The sequence below is a fragment of the Sapajus apella genome, unplaced genomic scaffold (genome assembly GCF_009761245.1).
Source record: "Sapajus apella isolate SASKATOON/1434 unplaced genomic scaffold, GSC_monkey_1.0 scaffold81, whole genome shotgun sequence".
NCBI classification, from domain to species: domain Eukaryota; kingdom Metazoa; phylum Chordata; class Mammalia; order Primates; family Cebidae; genus Sapajus; species Sapajus apella.
The window spans coordinates 4876813-4889631 of NW_022437021.1; the positions used below are offsets into that span (position 1 = coordinate 4876813).

The 12819-nt window shown below is 36.8% G+C and overlaps 1 protein-coding gene across 13 annotated transcripts in view; it reads left to right on the plus strand.

The window, feature by feature from the left end:
• The window catches only part of KRIT1 (KRIT1 ankyrin repeat containing), a 42842-nt gene that overhangs the window by 28007 nt on the left and 2016 nt on the right, over window positions 1–12819 (plus strand). For 11 of the 13 annotated variants that reach the window (XM_032253071.1, XM_032253063.1, XM_032253069.1 and 8 more), the window contains 3 exons: window positions 196–283; window positions 773–979; window positions 12685–12801. In XM_032253071.1, the coding sequence (XP_032108962.1) occupies window positions 196–283; window positions 773–979; window positions 12685–12801 (412 nt within the window). Of the gene's footprint in view, window positions 1–85; window positions 176–195; window positions 284–772; window positions 980–9728; window positions 9787–12684; window positions 12802–12819 lie in introns of those variants that run through there. The other 2 variants (XR_004261206.1, XM_032253074.1) reach the window with 2 other exon arrangements.

Consider the following 12819-nt stretch of genomic DNA (forward strand, 5'->3'; position numbering starts at 1 on the left):
GAAAGAAGAAACATTTATCTAAATTGAAAATACGAGATTTGTGGCTTTTTGCTTAAAATTTTTAAAGTTCTCTGATATTTTACAGCAAAATATTTTTCAGCTTAAAAATTGTTACTGAAAGCCCTTTGTAACAAAATGATTGCTTTAGCTACTAAAGATGATTTATTTAAAGGATATTGGCATATGTGCTTACAGTGAAGAAAATCTAAAATCCATTGTACCTATTACCAAACTGAAAAGTAAGGCACCTCACTGGACAAATCGCATACTTCATGAATACAAGGTAAGTTGTTTAATAGAAATGAAAAGACATTTGATAGTCTGGTTGAAAGTCTGTTAGTGTTATTAATATTTAAACATAGGTACATTAAATTTATAGTCCTGAAATTAAAAATGTATCTTCTAGTTCAAAATGCTTGAAATTGAAAGTAGCAAGATATTTTTATTTTTAGTAATATATAATCTTTTACTGAATACCATCTACATGATGAATACTGTAGTATGGACCAGAGATAAAAATTTGAAATAACATACCATCCATGCCCAGGAAGCAATTAAAACCCAGTAGCATAGACAATATTTTTAGACCTCAGTATTTTTTTAATATTCCCATTGCAAGAGAAAAAGTACTCCGGATACAATGTGCCATAATTTTTTTCTTTAGGGGCAGTCTTGATTTTAGAAACTGCTTAGTTGACCTATTTGAATTATCAGTGGTACATTTTCCTTTCACATCTCTTTTATTTTTAATTTACCTTGTTTTTGTTTTTAGAATCTCAGTACAAGTGAAGGTGTCAGTAAAGAAATGCATCACCTTCAGCGCATGTTCTTACAGAATTGCTGGGAAATTCCTACTTATGGAGCAGCATTTTTCACAGGACAGATATTTACAAAGGCAAGCCCCAGCAATCATAAAGTCATCCCTGTGTATGTAGGCGTGAATATAAAAGGACTTCATCTCCTCAACATGGAAACTAAGGTAGATTTTTAGCCCTTTTTTTACCAATCATGTCATATAATACCTAAAACAACAGTACCAACTTACATGAAGAATTTAGAAATGCCATATATACAAGACTGTTTATTGCAACTCATTCATTACATAAGATGAGGGTGGGAAACCAAATCACTGTCAGTAAGGGGTTAATATTATTATTATTATTATTATTATTTTCTTTTAAGATGGGGTTTCACCATGTTGGCCAGGCTGGTCTCGAACTCCTGACCTCAGGTGATCCGCCAGCCTTGGCCTCCCAAAGTGCTGAGATTACAGGCGTGAGCCACCACGCCTGGCCCTGCGGTTAATAGTATTATATTACATTTCTGCATTGGAATACCCTTCAGCCATAAAAAAGAATAAAGAGGATTTTTGTGTTGAATGATCTGCAAAATATATTTAGTGAAAAAGCAAGGTGCTGAACAATATGTAATGTGCTACCTACTATTGTAATTAAAATGGGAGGAAATGAGGATGATCTTTACATAAATACGTATTGCTTATGTATGCATAAAATATTTCTTGAAGCCTTTAGAGAAGGGAACCAGATTACTAGGAACAAAAGTTAAGAGAGAAACTTTTCACTACATACCTATCTAGTTCAGGCTACTATAACAAAGTCCTATAGACTGATAAGCTTATTATGAACAACAGAAGTTTATTTCTCACAGTTCTGGAAATGGGAAGCCTGAGATCAGAGTGCTAGCAGGGTTGGATTCTAGTGAGAGTGTTTTACTGGGTTGGAGACTGTTGACATCTCCTTGTAGCTTCATATGGCAGAAAGAATGAGCTAGTTCTCTTGAGGTCCCTTTTATATATATATATATATATATATATATTTTTTTTTTTTTTTTTTTAAGACGGGGTTTCACCATGTTGGTCAGGCTGGTCTTGAACTCCCGACCTCAGGTGATCCGCCCACCTTGGCCTTCAAAGTGTTTGGATTACAGGCATGAGCCACCACGCGTGGCAGAGGTCCCTTTTATGAAGGCACAAATCCCATTCATGAGAGCCCTGCTCTCATAAATTATGACATAATTACTTCTCAAAGGCTCTGCCTCCCAATACCATCACATTGGGGGTTAGGATTTCAACATACCAATTTTGGGAGGCAGAGCACAAACATTCAGTCCATAACAATGCCATTTTGCAACTTAAAAGTTTTAGTTGTGTGATTATGTTGCCTGTTTAAAACATTTGTTAGGTTAATTGAAAAAGACAGATTGAAAAAAAGAAACATATTCTATGTGACACAAAGCCTTCACTTTGAAAAATTAGAATTAGTACAATAACCTTTTGGGGATCAGGATGAAGTGTGGAAGAGATTGAAAATCCACTGCAATAGTTCAGAGCTTCTTTATTGTTTTTTGTTTTTTATATTTTGAAATGTCATTATTTATGTATTTATTTTGTGAGACAGAGTCTCACTCTGTTCCCAGGCTGGGGTTCAGTGGTGCAATCACAGCTCACTGCAGCTTCGAACTCATGGACTCGAGCAATCCTCCTACCTTGGTCTCCTGAGTAGCAGGGACTACAGGCCCATACTACCATGCCTAGCTAATTTTTTTTTTTTTTTTTTTTTTTTAGAAATGGGGTGTTGTTATGTTGCTCAGTTTGGTCTCAAACTCCTGGTCTCAAGTGATCCTCCTGCCTCACTTTACCAAAGTGCTGGGATTATAAGCATGAACCACTGGGCCCCACCCATTTTTTAAATTGGTGCATAGTAGTTGTCCATATTTATGAGATACAGGTCATATTTTGATACATGCATAAAATATATAATGATCAAATCAGGGTAATTAGCATTTTCATTACCTCGGCCATGTGCAGTGGCTCACGCCTATAATCCCAGCACTTTGGGAGGCCGAGGTGGGTGGATCACTTGAGGTCAGGAGTTCGAGAACAGCCTGACCAATATGGAGAAACCCCGTCCCTAAAAAAAAAGGATTTTCATCACCCAAATATTTATCATTTCTTTGTATTGGGAACATTTCAACTTACCTCTTCTACCTATTTTGAAATATACAATAAATTATTAACTATAGTCATCCTACTGTACTATGAAATACTGCAACTTATTCGTTCTATATAACTATATGTTTGTACCCATTAACTGACCTCTCCTTATTCCTCCCTCCCCTACCCCTTCCCAGCTCTGATAATCATCATTCTACTCTCTACCTCCTTGACATCAACTTAGTTAACTCACATATATGAGAACATAGGATATTTGACTTTCTGTATCTGGCTTATGTCACTTAACAAAATGACTCCCAGTTCCATTCATGTTGTTGCAAATGACAGGATTTTAGTCTTTTTTGTGGCTGAATAATATTTCATTGTGCATATATACCATACTTTCTTCATCCATTCATCTGTTGGTAGACACTTAGGTTGAATATCTTTGCTATTGTGAATAGTGCTGCAGTTAACATGGAGATGCAGGATCCCTTTGAAATAGTGATTTCTTTTCCTTTTCAAGAATACTCAGTAGTAAGATTGCTGGTTCATATGGTAGTTCTATTTTTAGTTTTTTGAGAAACCTCTATACTGTTTTCCATAATGGCTCTACTAGTTTATATTCCTAGTAACTCCATATAAAAATTCCCTTTTCTCTGCAACCTCACCAGCATTTGTTATTTATTTATTTATTTGTCATTTTGATAATAGGCATGCTAACTGGGGTGGGATGAAATATCATTATGATTTTGACTTGCATTTCCCTGATGATTACCCATGGTGAGCATTTTTTAATATACTTCTTGGCCATTAGTATGTCTTCTTTTGAGAAATGTCTTTTCCAATCATTGCCCACTTTTTAATGGGGTTTGTTTTTTTGATGTTGAATTTAGTTCCTTGTATATTTTGGATATTATTCCCTTGTCTAATGAAAAGTTTGAAAATATTTTCTCCCATTCACCAAATTGTCTCTTCACTCTGTGGTTGATTGTTACATTAGCTGTGCAGAAGCTTAATAGTTTAAGCCCGTTTGTCTGCTTTTGGGTTTTTTTGCCTATGCTTTTAAAGGCTTAACCATAAAATCTTTGCCTAGACCAGTGTCGAAAAGCTCTTCTACTAGTTTTATAGGTTCGGGTCTTACATTTAGGATTTTTATCCATATTGACTTGATTTCTGCAAATGGTGAGAGATGGAATCTAGTTTCATTCTTCTACATGTGGGTATCCAATTTTTCCAGTATCATTTATCAAACAGGGTGTTTTTCACCAATGTTTGCTCTTGGCACCTTTGTTGAAAATGAGTTGGCTATATATACATGGATTTATTTCTGGGTTTTCTGATCTATTGGGATCTGTATTTCAAATAATACCATGCTGTTTTGGTTACTGTAGGTTTGTGTAAATCTTTGTGAAGTTAGGTAGTGTGATGCCTCCAGCTTTGTTCTTTTTTTTCTCACAATTGCTTTGGCTATTTGGAATCTTTTGTTATTCCAAATGAATTTTAGGATTCTTTTCATTTTTGTAAAGCATGTCATTTGTATTTCAATAGAGACTGCATTGAATTAGTTCATTGCTTTGGGTAATATTGCTGTTTTATTTTTTATTTATTTATTTTTGAGACAGAGTCTCTGTTGCCTAGGCTAGAGTGCAATAGCACGATCTCTGCTTATTGCAACCTCTGCCTCCTGAGTTCAAGTGATTCTCCTGCCTCAGCCTCCTGAGTAGCTGGGATTACAGGTACCTGCCACCATGTCTGGCTAATTTTTGTATTTTTAGTAGAGAAGGGGTTTCACCCTGTTGGCCAGGCTGGTCTTGAACTCCTGACCTCAGGTGATCCACCCTCCTCAGCCTCCCAACATGCTGGGATTATAGGCATGAGCGACCACCCTGGCCCATAATGCTGTTTTAATGATACTAAGTCATCCAATCCATAAGCATGGATATCTTTCCAAATTTTTGTGTCCTCTTCAAATTATTTCATCAATGTTTTGTAGTTTTTGTTACAGAGGTCTTTCATTTCCTTAGATTCATTCTCAGGTATTTAATTTTTTTAGTAACTATGGTAAATGAGATTGCTTTCTTGATTTATTTTTCAGCTGGTTCATTATTGGTGTATAGAAATGCTACTTATTTTTGTATGTCAATTTAGTGTCCTGCAACTTTATTGAATTTGTTTTATTCTATGAGTTTTTTGGTAGAGTCTAGGTCTTTCTGAATATAAGATAATGTCATCTGCAGAGAGAGACAGTTCGACTTCCTGTTTACCAATTTGTATGCCTTTTACATCTTTCTGTTTCCTGATTGTTCTTTCTAGCACTTCCGGTACTATGTTAAGAGTGGTTGAAAGTGGGGTATCCTGGTTTTATTCTAGTTTTTACAAGAAAGACCTTCAGCTTTTCCCCTTTCAGTATGATGTTAGCTGTGGGTTTGTCATATGTGGGTTTTATTGGTTGATATATGTTCTTTCTATGCCTAATTCACTGAGAGTGTTTTTTCCCATCACAATAGGATATTGAACTTCATGAAGTTCTTTTTCTGCACTTACTGAAACTATTATATGGTTTTTGTCTGTCATTCTATTGATTGTATCACATTTATTAATTTGCATATGTGGAATCATTCTTGCCTCCCAGGCATAAATCCCATTTGATCATGGTGTATTATCTTTTTGATGTGTTGTTGAACACAGTTTGGTAGTATTTTGTGGAGGATTTTTGCATCTATGTTTATCAGGACTATTGGCCTCTTGTTTTCTTTTTTTGTTGTCTCCTTGTCTGGTTTTGTTATTAGAGCGATGCTGGCCTCGTTGAATGAGTTAGGAAGAATTCCCTTCTCTTCAGTTTTTTGGGCTAGTTTGAGAAGAATTGGTATTCTTCATTATAGGTTTGGTAGAATTTAGCAGTGAAGTCATCTGGTTTTTGTTTGTTGAAAGGCTTTTTGTTCCTGATTCAACCTCGTCACTGAGAATTTGTCTGTTGAGGTTTCCTTTTTTTTCCTGGTACAATATTGGTAGGTTGTCTCTATCTAGAAATTTATCTTTTTCCTCTAGGTTTTCCAATTTGTTAGTGTATCATTGATCCTAATAGTCTCTAGTGATCCTTTGTTATTTCTGTGGTCTCAGTTATAATGTCTCTTTTATCATTTATGATTTTGTTTTTTTAGATCTTCTTTTTCTCTTGGTTAGCCTACCTAACAGTTTATTCATTTTATCTTTCTGAAGAACCAACTTTTCATTTTGTTGATCCTTTGTAATTTTTTTTTTTTTTTAGTCTTTCTTTTAGTTCTGGTCTGATCTTATTTCTTTCCTTCTGCTAATTTCAGGTTTGGTTTTTTCTTGCTTTTCTAGTTCCTTGAGGTGCATCGCTAAGTGTTTGAGATATTCCTACTTTTTTGCCATAAATGTTTATTGCAATAAACTTTGCTCTTACACTGCTTTTGCTATATCCCTTAGGTCTGGCTATATGGTGTTTTTATTTAAATTTTTTTATTCTCAATTTTTTAATTGACCCAGTGGTCCTTCAGGAGCATGTTGTTTAATTTCCATTTATTTGTATAGTTCCCAGAATTTATTTTGTTGTTGATTTATAGTTTTATTTCATTGTGATCTGAGAAGATACTTTTACAAAATTTACTGGGATTTGTTTTGTGGCCTAACTAACTGATGGTGTATCCTAGAGAATGTGTTTTGGAGAATGTGTGTTCTGCAGCTGATGGATGAAATGTTTTGCAAATGTCTGTTAGATCCATTTGTTTATTTTTTATTTTGTTTTATTTTTTTGAGACAGAGTGCTACTCTGTCGCTTAGGCTGGAGGTACAGTGAGCAATCTCAGCTCACTGTAAAACCTCTGCCTCCTGGGTTCAAGCAATTCTTCTGCCTTAGCCTCCTGAATAGCTGGGATTACTGGCAGGCACCACCATGCCTGGCTAATTTTTATATTTTTAGTAGAGACAGGGTTTAGCCATGTTGCCCAGGCTGGTCTCAAACTCCTGGCCTCAGGTGATCCACCTGCCGTGGCCTCCCAAAGTGCTGGGATTACAGGTGTGAACCACTGCGCCCATCTGTTACATCCATTTAGTCTAAAGTGTAGTTTAAATCCAGTGTTTCTTTGTTAATTTCTTTTGATCCATTCAGTGTTGAGATGGGGATGTTGAATTCCCCAACTATTATTGTATTGGAGTCTGTCTTTCCCTTTAGATCTAATAACAATGGCAAAAACTGCAATTACTTTTGCACCAACCTCATATAAAACCGTTTTTTTTTTTTTTTTTTAACTTTTAGCATTTTAAATGTATCATCCCAGTCTCTTCTGGCCTGTAGTTTCTTCTGAGAAATTTGTTGTTTGTTTGATGGCAGTGTCCTTATATGTGACATGGTGCATTTCTCATGGTTTTTAGAATTATCTTTTTGTCTTTGAGTTTTGACAGTTTAACTATAACATGCCTTGGGAAAGACCTTTTTAGGTCAGATCTGTTTGGGTATACTTGAGCTTCCTGTATCTTGATGTCTACATTTCTTACAAGACTTGGGGAGTTTTCAGCTATTATTTTATTGAGTAGGTTTTCTTTCCTTCTAAAATCTCAGAATTCAACTATTTGGTCACTTTATGGTGCCCCACATATCACACTGGCTTTCTTCATTCTTTTTCATTTACTTATTTCTCTTTCCTTTTTTTTTTTTTTTTTTTTTTTTTTTGGTCTGCCTGGGTTATTTTAAGATACCTGCCTTCAAGTTCACAAATTCTTTATTCTGCTTGAGCTAGTCTGTTGTTGAAGCTCTCAGTTGTATTTTTTTATTTCATTTATTGAGTTCTTCCACTCCAGGATTATATACTTTTGTTATGATATATATCTTATATCACACTGAGTTTCTTTAATGTCATTATTTTGATTTTTAGGCATTTCATAATTTTGTGGGAGGATATATTACTGAAGAATTACTGTTTTCCTTTGAAGGTGTCATGTTTTCTTGCTTTTCAATGTTTTTTGTATCCTTATGTTTATATCTACATGTCTGATGTCACTTCTTCCTATTTTATGCGTTGGCTTTTGTAGGGAAAGACTTTTTCCTATAGATGTAGTAGCTATAGTGTTGGTTGGATAGAGTTCTTTGGCTTTGATTCTGGGTCAGTGCAGTAGTATGGTCTCCCTATGATTTATTCAGCTTTTTGAGCATTAATGGTGTCTCTGAGTCCCTCAGTGGCTTAGACTGTGGTTGTTAATGGAGGCTGTAGTGAGGCTTTTCTGGGGACTGTGACTGCAGGCAGGCCAGTGCTCAGGCACCAGTGGTTGTACCAGTAGGCAGGGCATGCCTTTCCTCAGGCCCCTAGATTGTGCTGGTCACCAGCAGGCATAAGCAAAGCAGAACAATCCTCAAGCTCCAGATGACATGCGCAGGCATCAACGGCAGGCAGTACAGGCCTGTCCTCAGGCCCTCTGATGGTGTGTGCAGGCAATGGCAGCAGCATGCTAGTTGAATCAGTCCTCAGGCCCTTCGATGGCATGCTTAGGCATGGTTGACAGTGGCAGTGGGCAGGGCAAGCTTGTCCTGAGGCCCATAGACAGTTTGTGCCAGTGGCAGTGGTAGACAGGGCAGACTTCTCTCCAAGCCCACCTCTGGTGTTTGTGGGTGCTGGTGACAGGCAGGCGGGTTTACCTCCTGGCACTGAAACAGGTGACAGCAGCAGTAGGTGGGTCAGACCCTTTTCAGTCCCACTTTAGAGCTATTCAGTTAGAAGTTAGAGTATGGTGCTCCTTTTTCTAACTGTAAGTCATTGTAAAATATAGGTTTATCAATTAATTTTTAGCATATTTAACACATTTAAATGGGATGAACAGCTTTTTAGTTTATAATAGGAAGCTAATTAAAATCGAATTCAGTTTGGTTTGGTACAAAGAGTCTTGCTCTGTCACCCAGGCTGGAGTGCAGTGGCATGATCTTGGCTCACTACAATCTCTGCCTCCCAGGATCAAGCAATCGTCCTGCCTTAGCCTTTCAAGTAGCTGGAATTATAAGCATGGACCACCATGCCTGCCTAATTTTTGTATTTTTAGTAGAGACAGAGTTTCATCATGTTTGCCGGGCTGGTCTCAAACTTCTGACCTCAAGTGATCCACCTGCTTTGTAATTTGTTAATTAAAATTTGTTAAGAATAGACCAAATCAGTTAAAGTAATAATGAAGCTTATGCATTTTTAAAAGGGATTTAGATTAGGAAATTTCATTTTAAACTCAATTTTTATTTTCCTCATTTTTATATGTTTTTATAGGTCTTTACAATCACATAACTTCCTGAAATATCCCAGTCATAGTTTAGTCATTTTATATTAATTTTCAGGGTCATCTTTAAGGGCAGCAGTTACTTTAATAGATATACATGTGAATGGAGATAAAATATCTAGGGACATAGGGTGGAATACGGTCTGATTTCAGTAATTGACCTAGAACTTAATTTCTTGAAGCCTGTTATAGCAGGGGTCCGCAACCCCAAGGCCATGGACTGGCACTGGTCCATGGCCTGTGAGGAACAGGGCCACACAGCAGGAGATGAGCAGCAAGTGAAGCTTCATCTGTATTTACAGCCACTCCCTATCACTCGCATTACCATCTGAGCACCGTCTGAGCTCTGCCTCCTGTCAGATCAGCAGCAGCATTAGATCCTCATAGGAGCATGAACCCTCTTGTGAATTGCACATGCAAGGGATCTAGCTAGGTTGCATGCCCCTTAAGAGAATGTAATGCCTGATGATCTGTCACTGTCTCCTGTCACCCCCAGATGGGACCATCTAGTTGCAGGAAAACAATCTCAGGGCTCCCAATGATTTTACATTATGGTGAGCTGTGTAATTATTTTATTACATATTATAATGTAATAGTAATAGAAATAAAGTGCAAAATAAATGAAATGCACTTGAATGATCCCAAAACCATTCCCTACACCCCTGTCTGTGGAAAAATTGTCTTCCATGAAACCAGTCCCTGGTACCAAAAAGGTTGGGACTATTCTCTTATAGTCACCCTGCTTTTGGGTCATTTGCTTATCGTTTTCCTTTTCTTTCTTTGTTTCTTTTCTTCTCCCCTTAGGACATAGTCTCACTCTGTTGCCCAGGCTGGAGGGCAGTGACACCATCATAGCTCACTGCAGCTGCAAACTCCTGGGCTCAGGCGATCCTCCTGCCTCAGCTCCCCAAGTAGTTGGGACTACAGGCATATGCCACCACACCCAGCTAATTTTTTTTATCATTTGTAGAGATACCTCACTTTGTTGCCCAGGCTGGTCTCAAACTCCTGGTGTGAGCACCAAAGTGAGACCCTATCTCTACAAGGTGATCCTCTTACCTTGGCCTCCCAAAGTGCTGGGATTTCAGGTGTTAGCCACTACACCCATCCTCATTTTCTGTTAAAACTATTTTGCCCACTGCCGGGCGCAGTGGCTCAAGCCTGTAATCCCAGCACTTTGGGAGGCCGAGGCGGGTGGATCACCAGGTCAAGAGATCGAGACCATCCTGGTCAATATGGTGAAACCCGTCTCTACTAAAAATACAAAAAATTAGCTGGGCATGGTGGTGCGTGCCTGTAATCTCAGCTACTCAGGAGGCTGAGGCAGGAGAATTGCCTGAACCCGGGGGGCGGAGGTTGCAGTGAGCCGAGATCGCGCCATTGCACTCCAGCCTGGGTAACATGAGTGAAACTCCGTCTCAAAAAAAAAAAAAAAAAAAAAACTATTTTGCCCACACAAAATAGGCTGCTGTTGATTAACTTGTAACTGCTTTTCTATTTCTCTTGGACTAAGTTCATTAAAGGAAATGAAGGAGAAATGCTCCCCGGCATTTCAAGAAATTTTTCATCTGCTGTTTCAGAGCATTTTATACCAACATCTACAAATCACACTTCATAGAACTGGATGGTGATGCTGTGCCATTTCTCTAAACTATATTTTATGTTTCACTTTTGTTAGCATTCCAATTTTCAGCAATAAAACAAAGTTTTATATAGTATTCAAATGATGGTTTAGCAACATTACTTAACATTTAAACATAACATTTCATATTATGTATAATATTGTGATCCAGGAGAGAGAGCAGTAACAGACAGAAGGATGACAATAATATTCTTAATTAAAAGTCTGCTTTTTCTTAGATAAGAGATTCAGTTTCCTGAACTATAAATAGAAATGCTATCCTTACATATCTAAAAAGGTGATTGAACCAAAGAGTAAAGATATTTTCTATCTTGTCATTACCTTGTTCTCTGTAAACCACTGATAAAGCTCTAAGATAATTACATATTTCAGCTGTCAAATATGGGAACAACCAGCTTGTCCTCAGTTGTCTTAGATTCACAAGATCTACTAGGATTGAATTCAACAAGCTTTGCAAAACTAGAACAAACACCTTCATCTGCAAAAATACCTTCAATTGTATTTAAAACACTACATGGGATACATTAGCGTCAGAGATTCTCAGGAAAAGCCATGGGACACAGTTGTGTTTTTTATATCAATTATTTCCACCTTCTATAGGTAGTTTCTCTTTGAAATAATGAAAGTTGCCCAGCAGAAAACATAGCTCAGCCAGTTTCATATGCTCATGAGAGACTTGTCTGTTCTGCTAACATAAAATGTAAACACTATTGAGCAGTTAAGTGTCCCCTGTTGTGGCGTTATGTTTTGCTATAGTGAACATGTAACAGTCTTCCCAACTGAACTGTACTTGCTGATATGTCTTTAAATTTAGTAGTACCACTGCCACACCCAGGCAATAGACTATCTTCTACTAATGTCAATTTATGTTTACCATAAAGCCCTTCTGATATAAGACTGGTTGTTTAAACACCCACATAGTAACACTCTACATGACCAGTTGTCAACATCACTATTTCTTCTGTCTGCTGGTCACCCATGTGCTACTTCTGACTTCTCTGGGTTTTCCTTTTCTGCTCTCAGCTACTCCTCTCAACTCTTTCTCTTGTGATGTTTGACTTCCCTTAATGAAACCTTGCCAATTATAGATTTTACCTTCAAATGAGAGCTGCTTTTTCCTTTTTGTGCAGAGTGATCACTTAACAACCATCATGTGGATGATTCTTTGGCTCTTCAGCTCCATTGAGCTGTTTTCATTATTTTAGGTTTCTCAAGAATTCCTTCCTTACTGTACATTGTCCTTTAACACAAGAATTTGATTTTTAACTATTAATTTAAATTACGTACTCTGATATATTTATTGTAAAAATAAATGTTTTAAAATTATTAATAATTTTTAAAATTATGCTTACTTTTACAATAAATATGTCAGAGTACTTATTTTCAGTGGGATGAGATTGCCTAAGTAAACATGTTACCCCAGTTGCATAAATGATAGATCTGAAAGTACTATGTAAATATTCAAAAGAAAGATACTGAATAAAGAGATAGTTTTTAACCTGCAAGAAGAAAATAAAGGTAGTATCTTTCATTATCCTGAAAACCATGGATAGAATTGACATTTTAAAAAGTTTTTGTCAATCTTATACAACAAATATCATTGCTCACGGCACTCTCCTGAGAGTCTACCAGTCTATGTGATTCTGTGCTGCAGGCTATGTGAAGGTAGTGTAGGTGCTTTGAAAAAGGCTTTATTAAAACATTCTGAACAATTATATTTAAACCAGACTATGTAAATGTAGATAGTAAGAGAAAATAGGTGATGTTTTTAATATATATTTCAATATAATGATTTCCAATTATGTTGCAGGCTTTACTCATCAGTCTTAAGTATGGTTGTTTTATGTGGCAATTGGGAGATGCTGATACTTGTTTTCAGATCCATAGCATGGAAAATAAAATGAGCTTTATAGTACATACAAAACAGGTACGTATTATTTATGTT